The following is a 26,548-nucleotide window of genomic DNA, read 5'->3' as shown; positions in this document are numbered from 1 at the left end:
TAACTCTCTGGCTAACTATGGACAAAGAAACATCTTTCAGAAAGGAAAACTTTTATTTAAGACTTCCAAGAATTTAAAAGCAGGTGAGGAAGCAGAGAAAATGACACTGAAATCTTGTGAGTGATTTTGCTTTAAATCAATCATAGAGTTATTAAAATAAACACAAAACTATGCTCTAAATATTAAAAGTCAGAAATATGTCCTTTTTCAGTTCCAAATGCGTATTTTTTATATTCAGAAGCAAGAGTAGTCGCCTGGGAGACACTGTTCAAAAGCTTGAGGTGTTACCTTCTCTAGCAAATCAAAAGGAATTTTTTTCTGTACTATGTATTAGAAATTCCCAAACGGTATATTCTCAAAAGAAATTTTCATAATTAACAAGCTACTTAGTATTGAGAATCAGGTGGTATTATCTGTTTAAAATTCTTCTCCTGCCTAGATTGTTTACAACAAAATAGAAATGTATTTAAGATCTGATTTTCACTCTGGCAGTCTAATCTTATCTACTGTGYGTATACACGCCTGTTGGCAGAATACATGCAGAATAAGCACTCTAGGGAATCAAACCTCTCTTTAACATACTTAAATCCCTTTTACATCATGCCTGCGTGTAAAATATAAACCTGCATTGATTGTTGAGATCCTTGTAAATTTGAAATTTGCAAAGTATTCATTTTACCTAGTCCTTTTTTATAGTATAGCTTTCCTATTTGTTCATTTCTTGTCTGTTATCTTACTGTGATTGAAAAAAGATAAACAAATCCATCAAAGGTCAGCCCTAAAGCTGGCTCCATCAGCTTTCCCATTGTCATGTTTGCTTGTATTTTGTCTTATAGGTTTTTTTGTTGCAATTTGTTCATATGTTCTATATGGAAATGATCCCTCAAAAGACTTTAAAGGTATCAGAGAATGTTTATGAGATGTGCTGGGCACCTGCCCAATCAGAACCCCTCTAAACTATAAGTTACGCTTAATTCACCTTAAAAAAGACAGTGCCCTGTCCTCTATCATTTCTCCTTTCTGAACTTTCATTCCATGCTAATGTGTGTCCTGATGATGGCTGTTGTGCTGTGTAGGTGGGATAGGTCAGTGCATCATCCCATAACACCCCTGGCATTTGAGGATTATCTGATCTGTTAGAGGATCAGAGTGTGTGGAAAGGATGAAGTGGATCCACTCACTCAGACTCTCCCTCTGCTGTCATGAGCCGGTTGCTTGGCTACCGACAGAGAGAGACATTGATGGGGGGACAAGTGGAAAGCACACTGTGTTTTCATACCTACACATGGAGACAGAGGAGCTCTGGGGAAGGGTTACCAGTGCCAGTACAGCTCTGGCAAGCAGCAGTGCTCAGTGTCAGCATTCCAGGGGTCAGATGTTGCTGGATCTACGCTGTATCAGTGGTGGGTGGCAGGTTTTTATTGCCTTACAGWAGGTAAGCACTTACGCTGCCACTCTGCCGCTGCCAAACAGCTAAAAGGGAAATGCATTCCCTTTGAGATTAAATTAATGTTTCCAAATTTTCAATCCATTAGGAGTCTCCAGAACAGACAAGTGTTGTTTGAATAGTGTTTAATAGAAAACACTCAAAGATAAAAGGTTGCCTCTGAGAATAAGTTGTACGTTGAAACTTCAGCTTTATTTACTAACCATTTATTTTATATGTCTGTAATAATATGATATTAAGACAACAATATGATCATATAGAATGTATGTATTTTGTGTTAAACAATGTCTTCTGGTCCACAGTAACAGAAAGAATATAAGACAGTTGCAGTGCAACAAATCAAACACAATAAACAAATCTATACTGCACTTCATCTTACAGGACCTGTATCGCCCACTGTCTTCGGATGATATGGATTCAGTAGGAGACTCAGTGTAACAGAGAAAATGGAACAATGTTTATGGTTTGTGATTTGATGAAGGTTTAGCATTTTTAAAGAAAATAGCTGCTAATTTAGTCATAGTGAATCGCACAAAAGAGTTTTGCATATTTAATATTAACAACATGGGGCCAAATTAATTCTAGTGTGTGGGGGTAATTTTAGGCTTTACCACTGCATTTTAATGCAAAAATTTGTAGTGAATGAGCCATTCAATATGTCCATCAAATCCAGAACAGCATTGTGCATGCTTTAAGGCACAAAGATTGAAGAAAGTGAATATAACACACAAATCCATAATGGGCACATTTATGAATACCACTATTTTTATCATCCGAGGTACTGATTATATGTTCTGTTTTTGCCATATGTATCTTTATTCGTTTTGGTATGAACAGTTAATGAGTACTTTGCTTTTACCAACGAATAGGTAAAATGCAGAGAAGAAAATACCTGCCATATTAAACTACTTGCACCATACTGGCTGATCCCAAAGCACACACTTGGAACACTCTGAGTTTAGTCTTTTTATCTAAATGAAAAGGAAGTGAAGAAATCCTGTGTAGTCACAGGACAAAAGGAAATTCTTTCAAAGCAATATTCAAATTGTCTTCACTTCATTGTCATCTGATGACTGTAAACAGAAGGTTGTTCACAGGCAATATGAATGTTTTACCTGGCAAGAGCTGTTAATGCTCATCATCCATGTGTTGCAAGTAAATATGGACAGATTTCTGACCCAGGAAATATGAGGCCCTGCTGGCTAGAGGTATGTGTCTGACATACATATGATGACACCTTTTGAAAAAATATATTTTTGCCTGAAAAAGTAGTTTATTATGTTCACTTTTGTTACAWTAACAGCAACATCATTTTTTATCTGCTATAAGAAGAAATTTTGTGCATTTTAAAAAGAAAGCCTCCAGAAATGGTGATACTGTAAATCATCCTCCTATTGACCTAATTTTTCTGGTTTTGCAGTATCTAGAGGTGCTCTTTTTGTACAACATGAATATGCAAAACTCCTTTAGCGTTAAAGTAGGTCGCGCATTATAACCGCTTGCTTAACAAATATCTACTAATTTTTGTTTGTTTCTGCTGCTTTATTGTGATAATCTTAGCCTACTTAATTTACATAATAGCAATATTTCCTTTTATATGTTGTATTTAAGCCCATTTGTAGTGATCACACACTTTTGCAGTCTTATACCTATCCTTTCATTTTTTCAAATACTAATGATTTAAGAATTAGAAATCAGTGTGTTTCTGATTCTCAACAAAAATCTATAGAGGTTATATTTTTTGAGCTACTTAGTGATGATTTAATATATTTTGAAATCATAAAAATTTACTTAATTACAGAAAAGGTTTCGCTGCCACATGCCAACTTTTAAATCTAATGAAATAATTCCTTTAGACTTATTTGTCCATAATAAAATTCAGCAAATGGAAAATGTTGGCATGTGATGTTATGGCTTCACTGTATCAACATAATTTTCTTTACAGAGGATATTTGCAAAAAGAAATACAAGGGCAGCAGAATACAAAACTTACCTTCTCTGTTTSCAGTATTTGGTTCCAGTATCACCTGGAGAGAAAGTCATTGATCTGGCAGGTTTGCTGAAGCAGTCAAGTCATTTGCTTTTCAAATGCATGTTTTTGCCATTCCTGCTTCAGTCTTCAATCTAAAAGTGTTCCCAGCTATAAGGACAGTCCATCCCTCAGCCCATTCTCTAATCCTAAGGCTGCCCTGCTCTGTTGAAAAAGTTCACAGCTGTGAAGTTACTTGCATTTTCAGCTGTTATGAGGGAATGTCTTTGCAAGATGAGAAATGCATATTGTATAAAGGTGCATTGGGATCAGTTTCCAAAAATTCAGGGAACTCAACCAGATTGAACGAAATACTTACTGACATTTTGAAAATTGTTTTTTCCTGTAAAGAAAATAAAATCCAGGAATTTTGTTTTTCCTTCCCTCTCCCATATAGGCCACTGCTGCTTAAAGCAGTTTATTAAGAATGTTTATWCTGCGCAGGGAGCACAGATTGCCAGCAAACCTGAATCCCATGGCTTTGCTTAGCTGTGGAAAAGAAAAAATGGACCTTATATCAGTAATTGTTATCATAGCGAGTTCTCCATCAAGACTGTTTTAAAAAAGAATATGCTAGTCCATAACATTTAATCATTTCAACATATGACTTGTATTAAGGGGCTATGCAGGGGCAAAACATATCATTAATATTACATTTAAGGAATGAAAGTCCCTTAGAGATTAAAAAGGTACACTGTTTATAGACTTTGATATCCTTTTTTGTGTGGAATGTAATTCCCATTATACATGAGCAGAAATGAAATGTTTCTTTTGAGCAAGACCAGAAGGTTTCAGTTTATGGGTGAAACTGAAATTGTGTTCTTTGATGCTATAGTTCTGCTTACAACAGCACAGGTTTTAATTTGTCCCTAGATTTCATCAACTGCATTAAATAATGGAATAGCTTAAGCAACTTTATAGTGTTTGAACCTCTGCTATTTCTCTGTATGCTGCATTATTTGTGCCTACTCTGAGGTGATTATGATGTAGCTAAAGAGTTGTATAGATTGTGAAAGCTTTGCTTCCCTTTGAGCTTTATAAATACTTGTGATTATTTCCCTAATGCTTTCTGCAACTTTTTGTTTTGTTTTTTTAAAAACTCTATTCTTCTTTTGTGTAACAAGCAATTCTCATGTGAAGCACAGAACGTGCATGTTTGTATTTATACGCACACGTACACATACATAGGTTTGGAACGGCTTTGGAATCCATGCACTGTTATGTCACCTTTGTGACTTCAAAGAAGTGGGGAAAATGTTTTAACAGGAGGATGTTTTAACAGTGTCCTGTGGGAGTCACTACAGCTCTGTTAAAGTCAGTGGAGTTGCACCAACCAGTACTTGCWGAGCAGCTACCCCAAGGAATTTTGTACAATTTTTTAAGAGATCACATCTACAAACAAGGGCTAAGTTCAAACTGACCAGAAGTTAATGGCAAACCCACTGTTTACACCAAGGTGGGAAGCATAGAACCTTTTGYACAAATACATGCACACAGACAGAGCATTAATCCTAAATTTGAAATTTGAAAATTTGAAATGGTATTTTTTTATATATTCAGTCTTATGCCTCCTTTTGAGTTACACTGCTCTGCAGTGCATTAGGTCATGAAAAAAWTAGGAGTTCTTTTGCTGGAATCAATAAAATCTGTAACATTCAATATGCAATGTGAAAATTGTTTTCCAATTTTTAAAATAATTCAGCGACTGCACATCATATTTAGTTATTTTTCTCTTCAAATCATTTTCACTGGGCATATTTGGCTGGAAAATGAAAATTCTGGGGCATTAATACTGTGACTAAAAATGCATATTATAAGAAAGTTTATATAATGTTCAACAGCCTATAAGAACAAGTGAATTGAGATTGTGTGGAGTAAAAATTGAGATAAATAATAGTGTTTTATTCTGCAATTTCAAAATACCCACTGCAGTGTGAATTTTATAGAGTGCTTATATTACAAAAATTATACTTTGAATGTAAAATGAATTAGCAATGATGCAGAAAAGAATCTCTGATCAATTCAAGTTTACAGTTTCTGTCAAAAATAGTAGACATATGAACAGACAGAAAATCTTTATGGTGCTAAGTTACCTGATCACTTGATGAATGCATAGGTTAATGTTGTCTGTGCTTTTTCTTGCATTCAGTTAATGGTGTGCAACCAAATACAAGGTTGGTTCTTATTCCATCTTCACTTTCAGTTCTATCTGCTAGTGATGAGATCTTATAACTACGAGAGATGGAAAGTAACCTTACGAAGTGCAGCCAGCAATACCTTAAYGGGCAGAGCAAAGCAAGCAAGTGATTTTCACCCTCTTTGGAAATGGGTGTGCTTACCCCAGGAAAGTCCCTTCACCCAGAAAGTGAGGTGACCCAGATGTGCTGAGCGGAGCAGGCAGGGGCTGTTGTGAGCTGTGTTTGCTGCCCCAGCGCATTTTGGCCGGCTCCATTGGCCTCTCTGCACCTGGCGGCTGCTCCCCGGCTGGCTGAGCACCCCAAGTCCCTGCGGTGGGTCCGTAGTGATCCCTGTGTTGTGTCACGCCCCATCAGCGCAGGGCTGAGCACACTCATGGTGTACACACACACGTGCTCATTTCAGTGTCTGTGGTTGCACATGGTGAATATACTCGAATTTGCTTAAATGAACCCTCAGCAGTAAAGTACAAAGAAAGCTGTGCTGTATTCAGCATGTTCTTGTTGTCTGATGTTATATGGGGTAATTAGGTTGTGGTTTGCCCTGCAATACAATGTTTTGGAATTTGGACTCTAGTGAAAGAGGAGCTAACAATGTTTGTGCTAAGGCCTCTTCGTTTTCTTAGTTGCACTATGATATTGTAAATATTGGCACATCTACAGCATAAGTTTAAGATTTTACAAAGTTATGCGTACAATTATTTTTTTTAATGAAAAGTGCTCTGATATGTGCTTTTAAAAATATACCATTTTTGTATTCRTGTGATGCAGGAAACCAAAAAAACATAGCTGTTGATTTATCAGCAAAAAATGCAAAACTCGCAAAATAAATGCCGATGAATGTTTTATTTCTTATAATCAGCTGAAGAAAATCACCTTCATTTTTGTGCCATTGTTTCATCATACTGTATTGTACTTGTGTTTCATATTTGACCATGTCGTCCTGGTTGCAAATTTGTTATTTTGCTAGATTTAACATTAATGTAGATTACTGTGATGTAATAAATATCTATTAAAAATACACACTGTTCAGAGAATTTATTTTGGAAACGTGATTAACAGGCTTTAATAGAACACTTACAGTTGGTATTGCTTGTTCATTTTGGTTTAGCATTGGCCATCTAACCTTAGTGTAAGCATGGGGGTGTAAGTGGGATTCATGCATCCTAATGAGTTTCTTTAAAAAGTAGATGCATTCAGTGTCTTTTTTTAGTAATAAACTCTGGGTTTTAGTATGTAGATACAAAAAATTCTTCAAGGAAAAAATTGATTTGTAGTGGGCAGTAAATATAACTGCCTTGAACTGCTTATGGGTAACTWTGTGTGCACATGATGGGACAGATTTGAAATACGAAGTGGGGCTTTAGTAGAATGTCCAAAGCAAGGCACCAGTTCCCCATCAACAGCTCAGCCCCAGCAGCACTTCTCCTAAGACAAATATTAGGAAAATATGCTTGTGAAAAGCTAATAGTACTGAAACATACCTGGTGTGGTTTAAAATAAGTACCTAATTTTCTGATACATCTTTCCAACTCCTTAAAAATGCATATCCATAGCCTAGTTTTATTTCTTGTTTGCCAGGGGTGGGGGAAGAGAGATGTTACAATTTCTGACATGTCATCTGCCAGCCTGATACTTCAGCTGATGTTCAGACGCTTTCCTGGAGGGAACTGTGGGCCTGAGAAAAATTCTAGCTTTAAAATGCTCTTGGTTGCTGGTAAATAGGTCTGCCTAAAAAAGGTATATACACATAGAAAGGAAACAGTATGATACAAATGTGAAAGAGTAAAAACAAAGTAATTGAGGTTTCTGTCTCTATCAAGAAACAGTAAAAAAATACAACAAGAGCTTTTAAAATACCAATAAATAGTTTAAATTAAAGTGGTTATTTTTTTGTGCCCTTAATTAGATGGAAGAAATAAGAACCTCCTTTATGGCTTTTCAATTTTTATTCTGTAGTTGAGTGGACAATTTTATCTGTGTATAACTTCAGAAGAGGTAAAAGGAAACCTTCCCTTTGCATCATTGCACGTGTAACTTTTTATGCTAACCACAATATAGAAATAGAAATGACAGTAATAAGTTCCGATACCACAAACCTGATTTTTTTTTTAATACCATCAGTCTCGTATGAATGATGCCAAAGRCCGAGTGAGCCTAGAGTTTGAATTATGGCTCAGTTTTGCAAGCAGCTTTTAGTAACTAGTGGAGGTTAGATTTAAATTTATTTATTTATTAGTGTAGGAAAGTAATATATTTAAATTTATTAGTGTAGGAAACTATGTTGGTCTTTTTGAATTATCTTGTTACACATGAGTGTATAAGCATCCAGTACTGCAGCTTAGGAAGGGGATCTTGATAAAACAAAGGGCTTCAAATTTGCAAATTTAACTTCAGTCTGTCAGCTCCATTTCCTTGATAACTCTCCCATTCGTCCCTCTGTCCTTCAAAGAAGAAAACCAACACAAGACCCTGATAATATGCCAGATAATTGCTTATGTCATTTGAATTTATCTCTTCTCCAAGTTGCATAAAGCCTGAATTGCATAAATGAACAACAACAAAAAAATCATTTCCCTGTGTAGGGCCTCTCTTAAATGTCTAAAAAAAAAAACAGGGCAGGATGTAGAATCGTGAATAAGTTTGTAAGCAGGTTTCCATACATTTTTTATTGTACATTTCCAGATGAAACAGTTTATAGATAAATTTTAATCTGATGTGCCAAATTACTGCAGTATCCAAACTGGAACAGAAAACAAATGCATCATTTCTCTTTCTATACATTGAACTCCATTGGGTTCCATTCTTTCTGCATGAAGATTGTGGATTTCATGTTTCTTCATGAAGTAACTTTTTTGCCAGCTCTGTACTGTTTATATGAGAGCTTTTTTCCCCCAGACTCAACTGGCTGGGCAAAAAAATATAAGGCTAAACAAAAGGAAATAAACATTTTTCACTGGATGTCGTTGGGAGAGGGAATTTCATTGTAACCCTTTGCTTCTCTCTGAGTTGAATAATAATAAAAAATCAGTTTATCTTCTTAAAAGTTGCCTCAAAATGTATTACTTTACTGTTTTAAATCAGGTGTCCTCTGCTTTTGCACTTTGGTGTTGTACCATTTTGCTGTTCATTGACTCACTTATTTCTTGCTTAACACCGTTACATATTACAGGAATTTCTTTATCCCTTCAAAGCCTTTCAAAGCTAATAGCTGCACTGGACAGTTGTCTTTATTTTATCATTATTCATGATCATCTTTAGGTAAAGGAACTGAGTCTGTCAGGTAGTCATGGCAGTTACCTTGCAAAAGTTTTTTTTATAACCAGACTGAACACTAGTGTGGGCTCCAAAAGAGGGGTGCATGGTGGCTTAACTGCTTAGTTTGGGGTTTAATGCTATTTTTCCTTACTGAGYTGAACTTCATCTCACATGTATTACTCACACACTTTGTATTTTTTTTTTAATTCCGTAGAGTTCTTTGGAATTGATACAAATTTAGGAGACATAATTTAAGGGCATTAATAATTCCCTTCTCCTGCGCCTCTTTCCTGAACTTACACCTTGTTTACTAATTTTAGTTCTCACTTCATTAAGCCCATTTGTAAAAGAGTAGAATTCTGCATGAGATCCAAACTTAGCCTTACACCTAATGTGCYTTTCTGTTACATTTCCTCCAGATGCTTCCTTCATGCTAGAAAAATACAAAAGAACCTATTGTTGAGAGACTTGGTAGACTCCACATGAGCTAATAAAGGTTTTGAGAGGTTTAGAAAATAGAATGCAGCGTTTAAGGTTCAAGATTCAGGAATCTGAATTGCAYGAGCAAACTTCCTAGTCATACTTGTTTAATTTTCTTTTCATAATTGCTGACTCAAGTAGTCCACAAGAACAATTCCTGCTGTTTAGTTGGAGTGGAATTTTAAAATTAATTTAGGACAAAGGCGAGAGACATTACAGTAATTTTTATTTGGTTGCCTCTTTTTTTTTCATGGCTTTAGCACAGTTTCCACTGACATATGAACTGTTTACCAAACAGTTGCAAAATAAATCTCCTTGTGAGATGTGGCTGAAACTCTGTAGCGCCAATGTTTTCATTGGCATCAGTGCATGGTGTGGTGTGCTGGCCATCTCTTGTATAAACCTGAAGAGGATCTGAAATCTTTTCAGCAAAGACCTGATTTTTTTATGCCATCACTTTCATGAAGGTGTGCCATAAAACTGGCCACGTGCTGGCAACCTGTGCAGCTGGACCCCTTTAAATCTGTGTAAAAGCGATGACATTCCAAGCACCTCAGCATCTCTTAAAATTAAAACAGCTAATTGCATTAAAGTCCATGTGTTGAAGAGATTACACCCTGGCTTAGGATTTGTTTTCCCCCCTCCCCATTGTCATGGTTTTACTTGGTCCGATTCTTGGTGCTGGGGGGATGGGATCAAGAAACCACAAAGATGGCTCTTKTGAGGAAGTTCTAGGGGCTGTCTCCTTCTCCAGCAAAAGGAGYCCTACCCCCTGTGTTTCAGAGCCAATCCATTATRGCTCTGAGGGTGATGGAGAGGCTGATMATCAGGCCTGGGCCAATTGCACAGGTTGGTTACACCTCTGTGATGATGTATTATCTAGTATTTAGGAAAAATTCAAAACAAGATAGGGGCGGCTGCCATTTGTAGCTTTAGGTTATTAGTATGTAGTTTTAGTATCATGCACTGGGGAAAAACAGAGCAGGAGGGTGAGGAGATGTAAGAAGAAAAATGGAGACCTAAAGATCACAGTAAGGAGAAGATGGGATTGGCTTGCTGTGCTTTTTGCTGTGGTTCTCGAGCATGGAGAGAATAAGTTGTTCTCAAAAAGGACTATTTCATCATTGAGAGAGAGACCTGAATAGAAAAAGAGAGCGACCTTGCTGAAGAAAAAAAACCTGGCCTTTGAGGACTGGACTGAACAGCCAAAAAGGGGGAAGAGGCTTGGTCCCCCCCACGACGTCTGAAGTAAGTGGATGCTTAGAAGAAGCTGTGCTCTGCCAGGAGGTTTGTGATAGTGGTCTTGCGCTGCTGAAACAACGCAGTTTGGCCTTGAAGGACATTCTTTCTTTTTCTCCTACAATGTAAAGAAAATACTCCCTCATCATTAGCAGTTATGCACTGACTGTTCTTAGGAAAAAAACTTCCACAGCTTGGAGCTGTAAGAACACTTCTCCTATGATGCTGGACAGCAACCGTAATGAGTAGTTTGATCTGTGTTAGACTTTCATTCCTGCCCCCCTTTGTGTGCGAGAAAACATGGGGGAGGGAAGAGGGAGGATCTGGGAAAGGGACGGGTCCCGGAAAGGATAACAGGTGTCTTAAAATGTCCGTTTTATTTCTCTTTTCCTTGTAAATCTGTCCCTATCTCTGTTCTCCTCCCCAGTGCCGTAGTAYTCTTAGTAGTTTGTAGTAATAAATCTATTTTGCAACTTAAGTTATGCAGCCTGTCTGACTATCTCTCTGGAGCACATACATATCTTTCTCCCAATTACGTTATGTTATCTGAAAGCCATAAATTTTCGTGTTAATTGGGCTTTTGCTCTCCCTTCTCCCTCTCCAGTGGGGGGGGAGGGAGGGAATATTGTGGGTGCAGTGCTTTTGGTTTTCAGCACAGTCTAAACCATCACATTTTCTGGTGCACTGGCYGGGAAATTGGGAAAAATYAGGTTTTAAACCCACGACACCCATCTGCAAGATCCCTGATGGGGTTCACATCTGTGAGAGCAGCAGCGCKCATGACAGGCTGCCTCACAACTGGCAAGCCAGCTGCAAGGAGCACTGAGACCCACAAGGATTGCTGGACCCGCAGGGCTTTCAGCTTGTGAGAACAATGAGCTAATTAAAGTCTAAATAAATGAAATGTCCTTCTAGCTGAAGTAAAGATAAATAAATAAATGCCTGCATGTTGTGGAATAGGACTGAATAAAGATGAAAATATTTGTGTCGTGTTTATCCACTAAYATTCCTTTAACTGTGGAAGGGGGTCGCCAGCAGACTTGGTGAATGTAYGCAAATGTCCAGTTCCTGGTTTATTTTCAATCTGATGTTTTAATAGGAGGGGTTCAGCAAAGGTAATGAAAAGTATGCTTTTATATATTTTTCAGTAATTATTTAAAGTTTAACAAGTCCCAGCGTGTATTTTTAGCACATCTTCCTAGCTACTGCTTCCTTGTCACTGGCAAATGCCACTTCTGGCTCCGTGCCAGTGCTTTACAGGCAGGTGTCACAAAAGGGGCTGTATGCTTTGYTTGCAGACCAGCGGTATGGTACATGCTACTAATGCATCATTTCAATTCTTCTTCAGCTAACAAATATCATCTTAACCTTCCCTTCTTTATTTAGTGTCAATAAGAAAAGAAACAGCCACTTAAAACATCAGTATGAGATAATTTTTTTCCTTGGAATTTGCTACAGGTCACTTTTTTTTCAGTCTGTTAGACTAAACCTAGGTTAAGTGCATATTTAAGGAGTTATGCCTAAGACATATTTAGGAGTCAATTTAATTTCAGTGATGTGTAGACCATTAAGAATATTTGTATTTAAATTGAAGTACTTGCTAAAGTGCTTTGTTGAAATGGGCCTTTGAAGATGTCTAATTTTGGAAGGGCTGAGCAATTGCATTTCTCAGCTAAGCCTTGTTTTAAGGTCCTTGAAAAATTAAATCCTCAAACAGAAATTTGAGTGTCTCTAGGCACCCATTCTGAGAAGATGTGGCCGCTGAGTTAGGTTTCGATTTTCACATCTCCCATTCTCACACATGAGAGCAATAAGTGCAAAACTGTAAAGAAACCATCAGGCAGCTGAAGGAAGCTGCAGTGCTGTGCAGTCAGCAGCCTTGACCTAACATCTACTGAAAAGTATAATCTCACTATTTAAAGTGCACAAAATGGAAAAAATCAGCTGTTTAATAAACTGTTGAAAATCTAACACTAGCCATTTTTTATTTGTACCCCTTAAATGTTGTAATGATTTATGCCTGATTGTATAAGTAACAAATATTAAACATATTTAAATTGTAACTCGTTTCAGAAAATATTGTGGAGTGGGAAAATGAGTATGAAATTGGATGCCTGCTCTAGGAAAGCAAACAAACACAGAAGAATGAGTAGGCAGAACATGTTTTTTCTGTTTATTTTACAAGCAGGACTGTAAAGGAAACTATTCTCTCATTACATGTGTATCAAAATAGGCTTTGAGAGTGACTTATCCAGGCATGAGAACTCCTAGCATTTCCCCGTTACCTTGATCCACATCTGCTCATTTGCTCAAAAATGAACCAGAGGTAAGTTTTTACTGGAATGTCACGCAGAGTTTAGCACAGGAATAGCACATATATAAACACGTTCTGACCATGAAACAAGGGCAGCAATATCTTAGCAATCTGCATAAAATCACTCAGTGTTGACTTCTGTTGTCAAGAGGCAAAAAACGAGTCCAAAAACTGATTAATGCATTCTTCAATTCTGGTCAAAGCTCAGAAGAAATATTTGGCTGGATGAAAAGAGGGAGCTGGGGTTGATTAAAGGAAACAAGGGTAAAGAATCTCATGGTAGATGGGATGTGCAARCTCTCAGGATTATTTAGTGAAAAATAGGCCAAGTTCAGGCTTTGTCTAAGTCATCTGACCTTGTCTGTTGTGGGAGATATTAAAAGTTACTCTGTTCAAATGAACTCAGCATACTGGCCAGCTTTTAAGTCTGCTGACTGCCTTTTCCCTGGCTCATTACTCAGCAAAGATCCCAACCGCTGCAGTTTTAGTTACTCTCGCTTCAGTTATCTGCTGCATTCTGCAGTGTCAGATGAGAGAAATAATTCCAAAGTATCTGTATTAAAATTGTGTAGTGGATTGGCACCATGATGCTGGGCATCCAAAAAAACTTGCAAACACTAATAAGGGAGTGACAGTGTTAGTTTCATGAAGTACGGCCTGCAATCTATGTAATATATAGATTGAAGAAGATAATGAAATATGACAGCACTTACAGCCTGTGAATGGTGTGAATGCAAGAAAGTTTTGATTTTGAATATCCTGTGAATATTTTTCAATTAAGTTTCAATATGAGGACCTGAGGAAATGCTCAGTTTGGCTCTAAGTTTGAAGGGGCCACCATTGCATTTGTTGCTTGTTGTTGTTTCCTCTGAAGATAGGAGAATCCCAAAGACGTGTTTGTATAATCATTATGCACCGAAGGGTGAAAGTTTCATGTGAAATCCAGTCCATCTTGTATGTCTATGTAGTTTCATCCATCTAGATGCTTGCTGAAGCAGTTTTCCTAAAATTCCTGCCTAAAGTCTCTAGGCAACTAATAGATATTGGTAGGTGCTTTGGAAAGCTTCCCTGGTGAGATCCTGCCTACTACACTTCTGGCATCCAAGGTGGGTGGCTACGAGTTTCCTTCCAGGAACCATAGGGACACTGTCCCCCGCTACTGGCCATACAGACGCGCTCAGACACTCGCAGGACGAGTGCTTGAAACTGAAGCACAGAGGCATTGGCTCGAGGGAACTACACCCAAKCTAACACTTCATTGAAACAGCAGCCATTATTCACCCTGACACTTTATTTTTTTCCACACTTTACCATAATGATTTCTCCCTTCCAGATCAAAACTGGGCAGGATTTCAACAGAGGAAGGTTTGTAAAAATGAGGAATTCTGCCCATAACAAAGCCAACTACAGACTTTTGTTTCTCTAGTGCCTGCTGAGTTAACAGGGTCTCTGAGAACGCGGTCTGCTGCCTGCAGAGGGCGTACGGCTCCTCACTTTTCCCTGACGGAGTGTGTGTGGAATAGGGAGAAACTAATGGAACATATATCAAAATATTCTTGCATGCACATTGCTGCACTTGACGGATCAGGGATCTCTCCAGTAACGTGAGGTTACCAAAAGTGTAATTGCAGTGGAAAAATTTGGACTCTTCCCAAGCATCCACGTACACCTCTGCCGAAGTAAATTGGTATTTTATGTAGGGAACGCCAAAGCCTCTCTGGGATGTGTCCARCAGGAACGTGCTGTGGCTTCTCGTTCTTCCTAAAAATCATCTGTTTTCATTTGTGTCTTCATTTCCAGAGCTCCCAACACAGTGGCTCCTCTACCTCATTAGCATCCACCAAAGTTTGCAGCTCAATGGATGAAACTGATGGCCCTGCAGAAGGTAACATTTGGAGGCTGGCATTTCAAAGCAGTCAGTGTAGTGATACCAGCAGCTGTGTAGGAAATGAGTCATTCTTCCTGCCAGAGAAGGTGGGAGTATTGCAGGCTCGATGACTTTCTGTGAGGAAGCTCCTCAGCCTTAGCAAACTGGTTAGATTCACACTGGATCAGATTTGATCTGGACATCACTCTTCAGAGGGATTTTCATTGCAGAATACTTGTGGTATTATTTCTGCAAGCAACACAGTGCTGACTGGCTAATTTCGGTGTTTTTGTCTCATCAGTCATGGTCCTAAAGAGCAGACTGCAGTCCTGGAGCTTTACTCAGAAATGGGGAGTCTTAMTCCACGCTGAGGCCTTGAGCAAGTCGGTTAAGGGGCAGAGTGTGCTCAAACACTGCTGGCTCACATGCACATCTGCCTACCTGTGTGTGTGTTTGTGTTTCTGCTGGAGAATAACTCTTGGTGCTGTCTGTGAATTCAGACAAACCCCAGCCTCCTTGTGTCMTGACATTCACTTTTAATACTAAACTGGAACAGAGGACAGAGAAAGACACAGTTAAATGCAGCGAAAGAGTGTAAACACAAATCACACTTCTGAGAGGCTTTTGTAAATTTTACATTACAATACTTATATAGTAGTTTGTATCAATTTCAGTTTACAGTCAGCTTTTAGAGGCATGTTAAGTATTTGTAACACTGTTTCAAATACATTTAAAAATAATGGCAGAGGAGTGAGCACTAAAACACATTCAACTACAAGCTTTTCATGTGCTTAGACACTGTGTAATGCAATTTTACCTAAACATCTGGTACCCAGGTTGCATGCGAGGTAGTATTATTGGGAACATTTGTTTAAAAACTAAATATTTAATGCTGGGGGATGGGGAGAACTAGCACTTAGCACATGAGGAGTTTTATGGATGTCTCAGTTTACAGGATGTAATAAGYGCTTGAGTGTTGGACTTCTTTGGTACATATATTTAATCATGCTGTGTCAAGGAATTCCAGCTCTTTTTGGAGGCTGGTCTGCACTTGTGCAGATCACAGAGGCCTTTTTCATAATTAAAAAAATACAGTTTGGGTTTTGTCTTGGGGGCATATTGCAATGGCAGTGGTAAACTATATAACACTCAAATGGTGGTATGTCTGAGCCCCCAGAAGTCTTATTTTTCATTATTGTATCTGTGTGAAACCTGTTGAGTATATACAATGTCAGCAGCATGGTTTCACTGTACAGTAAGTGAGATACTGACTGAATGGCTTCCAGGCCCCTAAACCCTGGACTTAAAATGCATGTTATGTGCAGCATCTGTGTTTCCTTCACTAACAATAAAAATGTACTAATGATTCTTTCAGAAGTGTTGGAGGAAGTTTTCCAGGTTCCAGCATCGATAGCAGAGCGATATAAAGTTGGAAGGACTATAGGAGACGGAAATTTTGCTATTGTGAAGGAGTGTATAGAAAGGTGAGGAGTATAATATGCTTAATACTGTAAATATAATCATTAATGTCATACTTTTTCCAGATAATATATTTATTTATAGAATATAGAAATGTAATAAAGTAATGTCTGGATGCCAGATGAGAAAAACTAATGTCCTCTTGACTGAAAATGAGTTGAGTTCAAGGGGCAGTCTATGAATTTAATTCTTTATGGGGTTTATAGGGGTTTTTTTCTGCTGCACTCCTCATGATTTTACCAGTTCTTTGTGTGAAATCTTCCTTTTTGCACTGAAATAACATCTTTTCTTGCAGTRTGTTCTTGCCAATCTCCTTTTACATTAGACCTGTAGAACATTTCACATGCAGGAGCACTCTGTAAAGATGTCAGGAAGTTCTGTGTTTGTGATGTAGTGGCAATGGTTGGCACAAAGTGGTAACTTTGGATCMATCTATTCTGCCATTTGATACTGAGGTGTAGTCTCTTCCATTTTTATTTTAATTAAATGGAGATCTAACTCCTGCCTGCCTGCTTTATGCCATTATATTTGCTTCTTCCGATTTTCTGACCCTCACTGCAGACGCCAAAGTCTAACTTCTTCAGTGACCTTTACTGTTAAGAGGTCAAAACAGTCATTAATTTTTGGTGTCTACTCCAGATCCGAGAAGCCACAAGTCACCTCTAATGTCAGTGTTGCTGAAAATGTCCAGGTTGACTGGACTGTTCRTGTGTTTGTTTCTGAATCTGCTCTGATTTGAACAGGCTCTACCCAAATTTAAGAGTGTGAAAAACAGGGAACCAAACAGAAATGCTCTAAGCAGAACTGTGATAGCCTTTTGGCGGTACTGTTAAAAATAGGAGAATATGGGATATAAAAACCAGAAAGTATTTCACCCATATGTGAAATTACTGTAAGATTGCTCGTGTTAGATAGCAGCAGTGCAGACAAAGCAAAATGTGTCAGAGCTAGAGATATCCAAAAAAGAGGATAATGGAGATGYTGAGATTTGAGAACAAAATTTCATGAGTTAAGCTTTCTATCCCCTATCATCGTATCCTRGAGAGCAGATTCTTACAGAAGACTCTATCCTCACCTTTGGGCTCAAAGGAAATTTCCTGCTCTTTAGCCTGTAAGGATAGAATATAAACCCTRGGGAGTGAGATTAAATCTCATGACAGACAATGATTAATTAGCTTGGCTGGTTTTAAACTAGTCTCCTTGGAAAAATACAGGTCCACCTCTGCATCCAAAAGTGTAACTTGGAGATCAGGAAGACAGCTGTTGGGGAAAAGAGTAAGAGTAGATTTCATTTTAGCTGACAGTGTTTTTATGAGACTTGGCCAAAGCTCTGGTGAGGCCTTTAGTGCTTTGTCAGAGTGAGTTCATGGTGGAGCTGCTCATCCAGAGGGTGATAGCTGTTCAGATCAAACCTCACGATCTGAACAATAAACTGTGTGCAAATGTAAAGGAAGCAAAGCGAAACAGTATGACAGAAAGAAAGCACTGTAAAACCCTGTGGAGGGGCATGACTGATGAAAAAGGATGGGTGAAAGTACATAACTAAGAAAAGATGTAAGGGCAGCTAAAGGTGAAGTGAATAGTAACTGGGAAAAGCAGATTAGAAGCTAAAATAAAGAAAGGTTGTGGTTTTAATAAACTCATTCAGCTTAAAATGCCRTTTGTGCAGAGAGACAATTCAAATGTGCCAGTGTGCATGTCACAATTCTTTCCCAAGCTGAGAGAAAATACATTAACAAAATTAAATATAGGTCCCATCACACCTAAACCCAATACTGATTAGAATGTCCTTGAGAACTTGAATGAAAACTATTTCCTGCCCTCTTGTCTATCCCACTGGTACCAGAAGTATCCAGGAACATAGTGTGTCTAATGAATATGTACTCAAATAACATGATTACCCAGGTATTCCCAGATATACAGTCTCGTGGTCTCTGAGCTATACCATTCCATAGATCCCATTTCTATCAGAAAGCTATCACTTTGGGAGATCTTGAAAATTAAAGTGGAATTATTTCTGGTAGTTTTTGCTTCTAAATCAGTATAACCTTGCCATCATGAGTATGGAAGGGGAAGTTAAAGACTCAACCTGTAAAACTCCTTCAAAAATATTTCTACATGTGAAACTCCTTCAAAAATATTTCTGCAATCTTTTTAAGGCTCTTTAACCACCTCACTTCAAAGTCTGATATGTCCATCATTTGCAGAGCCAGAATTAATGGGGTGATACTTGGGACAGAGGACTTTTCCATTTTCTTCTGAAGCATAATTCCTGTGTGCATTAGACTTCAAAGGAATAGCACCATAAGGTGTTAAGCAAGTCGGAATGGATCTTGTTACACAAATTCACTGGTCACATGGATATTTCTTCTCCATGGCTGTGAGATCAGTCTGTGAGTGCTGCTTAATACACATCCATGAGCATTTCAATACATCTACAGGCGTTTTCTTCTGACAACAAGCAGTCCAAATAGAAACCAAAACCCATCCCCAAAGTTTTCACGTGAGGAGTTCTAAATCCCATTTTGATCATCTGTGAGTGCACAGGCACACACAAATACCTTTAATACATGCACAAATAAAACAACAATAGATTTTTTTTTTTTTTTTTTTTTTTTTTTTTGTCTCCAGTGCAGTGTAAATCCGTGTGAATTTTGTCAAAGTTTAAAAGAGCCAGGGAAGGTGGCACCAAACCCTGTTATGAACTAGAGATGTAACTGTGGAAGTGCCATGGGTCCAGACTTATGACCAGCCACAACATGTTGCTTTCTTTTTTTGGTCCCTTTTTATAGTTAGGAGTGTGCAATGGGTGAGAGGTGAGATGCTGGTTTCCCAGTGACTTCCTAACATGGCCGCGCATATTTTTTGGCGGTGTGTAAGTTGCAGTGCTGCTGACAGCCCATGGATCTGCAACTTTTTAGGGGAAAGGATTTACATTATCTCAGCTTTAATTTTCTTCYTACCAAAACAATGAACAGTCAGAGTTGTCAGCTGCTTGTTACATATCTGCTCCATCGTATGCACAATTTGTCCCACAGTGTTTTTATATGCGTTCATTTTTAACTTTCAGATACTTCCAGATTCTGACATTTCCTCACTAGCTCAGATTTCCCAGTGTCTTGGAGTACTTGGAGTCTCCCATGGCCAACAAAAACCATCAATTTCCTTTCTCATGACAGAAAGGAAGCATTCCTAGGGCAACCAAGCAGCTTGAAAGAGACTCCTATTGAAAGAGGCTGTATTTTGYCTGAGTTTGAACCCCAGATATCTTAATATTGTTCTGTCTCCTCCTTCTAGTCCCAAAAAATAGTGTGCAAATCTCTTCCTGTCCTCTCACTGAGCTTGGACTGTAGCCACTGAAGAGCAGGACTGGAAAGGGGCATTCCACATGGAGTGGAGCCCATTTTGGGGGACGAGTACAGATAGGGGGAGTTTTTCATTTTAATGTAATCTTGAACAGCTGTGCTGTACTTTTTTTGCCCTATTCATAAACCTTCTCTTCCGGTGTGATTTCTTTTAATTGATGTCCTAATAGAGACAGTTTTTGCTCTTTGCCTGGGAACTCAAACAGAATTCACATTTTGGTGCTTTCTTTGCTTTTTACTGAACTCCCCATTTTTCCTAAAATTAAAAATTAGGGTAACATAATTGCAAGGGGAATTCTCCATGTTTTAATATGGCAATAAAAATGCCCAGTTGTTTTCCAGATACAGTGCTTTTAGTGCGTCGCTCATTTTGCAGGTCCTGAGCACACATGAATGTCGCTGTGGAACATACACTGTATCAATTGAATGTATCAGTTTAACTACTGTGTTTTGTGAAATGAAGAATGAAAAAATGACTCTTTAAATGTTTATTCTTGAAAGGTTATATTTTTTCTTAGTTTTTAACCAAACATGCCTAAGGGTAATGCAATAGACATTTATAACCTGTTTAGGTTCTTATTACAAAATGAAAATATTTCAGTAATTTTTTTTTTTTTTTAATTTATCCATTTTTCACTTAACATCAGTGAATCTGGGGCTTGTAAACAGAGTTTCTTGTTTTCATCCTTGCAATCATCTTTTGGTTTTGTACTTGATTAAGAGATGGAAGTTGATACTGTTAACTTTTCTATGAGCTCATTTTTCTATGTTATTATTCTAGCTAATAGAWATCTATACATACGTAGTAGTGATAAATATCATAATGTTTCAAAACAACACAGTCCTTAAAAGGAAATGTGTTCTCATCCTGAATGAATTTTTCTGTAATTTCTTAGTCTCCAGAACCTTTCACATTCTGCCTAAAAGCCAACATATTTAACTCTGCTAAATATCCTATAATTACTGAGTACATAAGAAATTATTCCAAGGACTGACCTTTTTATCATAGCAGTTGTGACTGCAAATATGCAAACAAATTATTTTTCATTTAAAATAAAAAATAAGTATTTTTCATGGTTTGTATTTTTTTGGTATGAAAGAAAAAAAACTTTTTTGTTTTGAAAATATTTGAACCTGTGAACACTATATGGTATTTTCMCATGACAATGAAAAAGTAATAACAATTCTCATTACAAAATGAAAGAAAAAAAATCAAGCTTTTTTTTTTTTTTTTTTTTAACACTGAAGTGTTTTCATTTATAAAACATAAAAGTTTTGTCTTTTTCCCAGGCACGCATACTTAATAACTTTGGCTCAAATTCATACCAGTCAAAACTAAGCTTCGTTTCTTGATAAAACCCCAAAATATTTGACTAGGACTCTTCACTACATTTGTACTCAAATGGTAAATATAAACTCAACTGAGAAAAATATTCAATATGATTAAACATACAAATTTTTTTTCTTTTCTATTTCCTCAGATCAACTGGTAGAGAATATGCTCTGAAAATAATCAAGAAAAGTAAATGTAGAGGAAAAGTAAGTACAAAAATATATATTACACCAAAAGATTTTTTTTTTCCAAGAAATGTTTTGTGAAAGATCGTTTCAGGAAGCTGTTGGTATTTGTCTCCTTCCTGACAAGTGTTAGAATGTCTTTGGCTGAAGTCTGCCTACCCTGTGGAAACTCTTGGATCTTCAGGAGACAAGACCGTCATGTGACCTTCTAGATGTGTGTGTTGATTCTCCAGTTGGTTGGTTATGTAACTCCTTGCTCTTTACCACTGTAGTTATGTCCTCTCATTTTCTTAATTCCAGGTGTTACAGAAAACAGAAAAATATTACAAATAATTATAAAAACACTGGTCACTGTGTGAAGGGCAYAGGTTAATTCAATTTATGTCAATTTTACACCAAGTGACTTTAGATTTTGAAACCTGTAACAAAAGGTTCTCTGAGGAGATGCTATCTTGTTAAATCAAAAGATTCTGCATCAGAAAAAATGTTAAAAGCTTCCCTTTTTCATTTTTCTTTGCATCAGAAACATGTCCTTTCCTCCATTTCTTTTTCTGTGTTCTGCTCCCTCTTCTTTCAGTTACCACATTGATGTTGTTTCTAGACTTGTCCTTCTGTGTTGCTGGAGGCAACATCTGCAGGTTTTTCAAAAACCCCGGAGAATCCATGCAGATCCCAATTCTCTCTGCCTTTTCCTCTGTGAGATTTTTCCCCACTAACCCATATTCATTGAAGAATTTTTTGTATGTGTCAGGAACACATGATCCAGAATGAGGTATCTATTTTAAGACGAGTCAAGCATCCCAATATCGTACTTCTGATCGAGGAGATGGACATGCCCACTGAGTTGTACCTTGTTATGGAACTTGTAAAGGTGAGTATTTTGGAGACAAGCTGCTTATTGTTTTAACCATATTGAAGAATTCCATTTCTACTTAGGCTTGCTAAAAAACATGGGATTGTAGAATGATATAGAATGGAAGGGGTCCTTGAAAGTAGTCTGGCATCCTACTGAAAGATACCCACTAAAAGATTTTTTTATTAGCCTTCAAATATTTCACATATTTGTCTAACTTCTTTTAAGTCACACTTCGAAGTATTCTGTGGGCAGTATTTTGTATGTCACCAGTTTTGTTTGCTTCCTCAAAAGAAGACTCGTTAAAAAGTTATAATCTGCCTTGAGGTGAATTGAAAACATACCCAGTCCAAATAGCCATAAATACTAGGCTTCAAAATACAAAATTCTATGCTAAAAGGGTTTATTTAGTTGTTTTAAAATTAATTTATGTTAAATCTAAACATTATTACATGTCTTTTTTCTCTATTAATTTATATTAACATATTATCAAACTTGCCTCCTTGATAGCAATCTAAATTTAAGCTGAAGGAAGGGGAAAGTGAAAGGGAAAAACCTGCTATTTAAAACATGGTTCTGTTTTGAAAAGTAAATTTGCAAATGCAGTAATTTATGTTAAGGACCCTATTTATTTATTCACACTGACTTACAGATCTTATGCATTTGGCTCACTCCCTGGTGGAGTTATATTTTCAAACTGAATTATGAAGTTCAGACCAGGCCATCTCTTGCCCCCATACTGTCAAATGTGCAGGGCAATAAATATGAATTTGTTTGGTTCTGCTACTAATACACAAGTATGTCACTATAAAAGATGGTAAAAATGGATTTGATTAAATTGTGCAAATTAGAACAGAAAACCACTGAAGACATTTGTCCTCCATAGGTACTTTACAAGGATACACCTGTTTTTCGCATTCGCCGGTAGGATTTGCAATTCTTCCTTCCTCAACTACTCTATGGGAAGGATATCTTTCCAGCACCCACCTCCATTTCTGTATCCTGATCAGCACATTCTCTGGGGCCAGCCATCATGCCCATGCCTGGGAAACCCAGAGTTTCGAGTGTTTAAGGACAAATGTGTCCATGAAGTTGTGCAGCAGTAGTATTTGTGCAGGTCTATTCTATATGCACATTCAACACATTTGAGCAAATCAGGCACTCTGAACCCTGGCACCCAGATCATTTCCACTCAAATTAAGTGTGATCTTCATCAGTGAGCATCCTCTATATCTATGGCTAGAAATAAGGCACCACCAGAGGTCATGAGAGAAAGGTATTTTTGGCAAGCAGGATCGTTATCTGCTKTTCTCTGGTTGTAGGTGGTGGTTAGGGGGTGCCCTTAATGTAGGCACCTTATTGAGATGTTAAATAGGGTGATCCCAGGTCCAAGTGTTTCTTAAATACCTTCTCAATGTCTCATCTGGAATACAAGGACAAGTAGAATGAGAAGATTTTTTGATTTGTTCCATTATCGCCCACACTCTGTGGCAGCACCAGTGACACAAGCCATGTTCCCAGTCCAAAGCTGGAGGGCTCTGTGTGGCTCATGGGTGGATGCCCACAGATTTTCCTGGTCCTTGGGGCAGTCTGGGAAAGTCTTGTTATCTGTCAGAAGCTCAGGCCATGCCCCACAGCTTAGGAGATGGCAGCATTGTCCTCTTAAGTTTCAGCCTGACAGATGCCCTATTTGGCTTGGAATTTATGGTCCCTCTAACCCTACTGTCCATCCCCTCCAAGCTCTGAGGGAGCACACTGGGAGATGCTGGTGGCAAGGAGCTGACATTTTTTTCTCTCATGGATGGGTTAAATCCTAAGACAAAAGAAATACACTGGCACTGTTTCATGCCATGAACCCCTTTGTGTAACCAGTCCCAGAATAATTTCTCTACTTCCTTCAMAATCACAGCCCTTTCTCACTCTCAGGAATTCAATGGGAAACAGCACAGCTTGAGGTCAGATACCATTAGCCATCTAACACTATTTTAATTATAATTACTGCTCTATTCTATGATAAGTGACTTCACTATGAGATCTATGTTACCGTCAGTGTTCCTGTGTCTGTGAGAGCTGGTGCAAAGGCACCTCAATTCCCTTGCACAGCATTGAAATCGAACAGCCACAGCTTCAGCCTGCATTGACAAATCCTTCATCTTGGCCCCATGGGGTGTGCTAAGAAGTAAAAGCTGTGTCTTTTCTAACCTGACAAGATGTAAGCACATAGCTGGTTTTATGGGTGCAACCTGCTGTGCCATTCATGACTGAAAAATGTGTAAACTGCAGTGCCCAATGGATTTTTAATTGAACTCCYGCTCAGCTAAACGAGAGAGGAGGGGACCAAAAACTCTTAGAAAATAACTAGCCTAAAACATGTATATAAAAACCCCATGCATTATATTCACTTTCTGGAAATGTTTTCTTGCACTCTTTCTTCTTTACTCTTCAGGATTGATATGCATACTAGGATATTTATTCTTTTAGCTACATTATGGAAGGGCTTTATAGAAATCCCTGTACTTTCCATTATCCTAGAGAACTCTCTTTTAATAGCCTTTACTTTTATGTAGAATAATAGAGGAAATTTAGAAGAAATACACTGATTCTGGGAAGTCAACTTTGTTTCTTTGAAGCAAACCTATATTCCTTAATATATAATTGGAAGAAAAGCTTTGTTGCACTCTATGGGCACTGGGGAAGGTATTTCTGGAAAGACATTAATTGTTAATTTGCCAATTGCTCACTGTTACCATTTCATAGCGTGCACTGTTAGAATTGATTAACCATCAGTTATTGACTGACTTTTGAAGACCTGTCTTTAAATCAAGCTCACAGACAGGAAAGAAAGGCAAAGAGAAAAGGCTTGATRGAGCAGAGCCCGGTTTCAGTTAATACCACCCTGCATTAATTGGCAGTAAATGTTTGACATAAGTGACTGCTGCAAATCCCGCCCTCACCTCATGGCAGATAGGCCATTCATTGCTTTGTAAAGTGTAAGAAAAAGCACTTCATAAATACAAATATAAACACATTGCAAGTGGTGCTTGTAAAAGGAAGCAAATACCTGGTTTATGGCACATTGCCTTTTTTACACAGTGAAACAAAATTGTTATTCAAACCCAACAAAGGTTTGGCCAATTTRAGAAGCAAGATTTATTGCCGAGTTTCTTTTACTGCTGCAGGATATGATTTCACTTTTTCAGAAGAAAAAGAGAGATCATATCATTTACATAACAAGGTAATAAATAAATAATTGCTTATTGTAGTTCCAAGTACACTTCCTCATGTGCACAGATGATAAAAACAGCATTCAGATGTTGCTGGTCCTGTTTCACTCCAGACCAGGAGATTTAAGACTGAAATGTCATCCTGAACTCACCCYTGGTGCCTGAATAAATGATAGTTAAAGTGCTCTTTGGGGAGAGGAAAGTCTGAAAACAATTCTGCCTGATATAGCTGTCAGCTCTGTTAACTCTTTCCAGGATATCACCTCTCTTTTAACCGCAGAGGATCCCGCAGACTAAATATAAGCTTTCTTTTCTTAGCAGGATACCTGGTAAGAAACTTTACCTACTACAGTAGATGCTTAAATGGAGAAAATTATTCTGCTTCAGATCGGCTTGACTGTCTGTTAAATTGCTCTGCAGCCTCTATCTTTTTTTCTGAGTTTCTGTTTTTTCCTATGCATGAGCATTTGTTCCTTTTCTTCTGACTTCAAGCCAATTTTTTTTTTCCATATTTTAAGGCTCAGGTCCTTTCATTCTTGCTCTTCGTATCTCAGCTTGGACTATTTTCTTTGTTTGGAGGCAGATGCTTTGCTGATGTTATTGATACTTCTCCTGAGCATCTGGAATGTATTAGATATGACCAAAGATCTGTCTAATCCACTGCCTCATGTTAAAAAGCAGCTGGTACACGGGTTTCACAGGAAGGAGCTTAGTGAAGATAGATTGTTTATCTCACGTACTTTGCCACATGCTGATATCTAATACTTAGGGATCAGAGAATGCCATGAAGTACATGGTATTGTACTTTTGCCAAATATTTGGCCTCTTTCCCTCTAATCCACTATCTGGTTTAGCTTGGCCTTTTGTTCTTGCTTTTCCTTGACACTGTGTATCTTGATGTGTCTTGAACAGTCACCAGCCAAGGCAGGAAGTTTTATGTGGTCCAAATTTAACAACGGTTGGCTGTAAGCAATTTCCAAAGACCTGGGATTTTGCATCTACAATGGAAATAAAACTGCCCTGGCATACTTCAGCTGCACCTCAACAATACAAAAATTTTAATTGTTTGGGGTTTTTATGACAAGTAAAGTCTGTTTTATCAGGTTTGAGTCTTTGGTGGTTCTCTTTTCCTACCCTTTTCGCTGTAGCCATGATTCCTTGATTTCTTCTTTTCTTTTTCCCCTCTCTCCAAAAAGTGGAAAAAAGTGTTTACTCTGGAGTTGAGCCTTAAAAAACCCCAGCAAATATCTTGAAGCTGTTGATAAAATTATGAGAGCTGG

The 26,548-nt window shown here is 37.9% G+C and overlaps 1 protein-coding gene across 4 annotated transcripts in view; it reads left to right on the top strand.

Annotated features, from left to right (window-relative positions):
* Positions 1–26,548, top strand: part of DCLK1 (doublecortin like kinase 1) — a 242,762-nt gene that overhangs the window by 182,272 nt on the left and 33,942 nt on the right. For 3 of the 4 annotated variants that reach the window (XM_057377978.1, XM_057377980.1, XM_057377979.1), the window contains 4 exons: positions 14,763–14,847; positions 16,205–16,313; positions 21,155–21,212; positions 21,943–22,062. In XM_057377978.1, coding sequence (XP_057233961.1) covers positions 14,763–14,847; positions 16,205–16,313; positions 21,155–21,212; positions 21,943–22,062 — 372 coding nt within the window. Of the gene's footprint in view, positions 1–1,828; positions 6,684–14,762; positions 14,848–16,204; positions 16,314–21,154; positions 21,213–21,942; positions 22,063–26,548 lie in introns of those variants that run through there. The other variant, XM_057377981.1, reaches the window with a different exon arrangement.

This window comes from Malurus melanocephalus, unplaced genomic scaffold (assembly GCF_030028575.1).
Source record: "Malurus melanocephalus ecotype Western Australia unplaced genomic scaffold, MMel_1.1 scaffold_336, whole genome shotgun sequence".
NCBI lineage: Eukaryota > Metazoa > Chordata > Aves > Passeriformes > Maluridae > Malurus > Malurus melanocephalus.
This window is presented reverse-complemented; position numbering and strand designations above follow the sequence as displayed.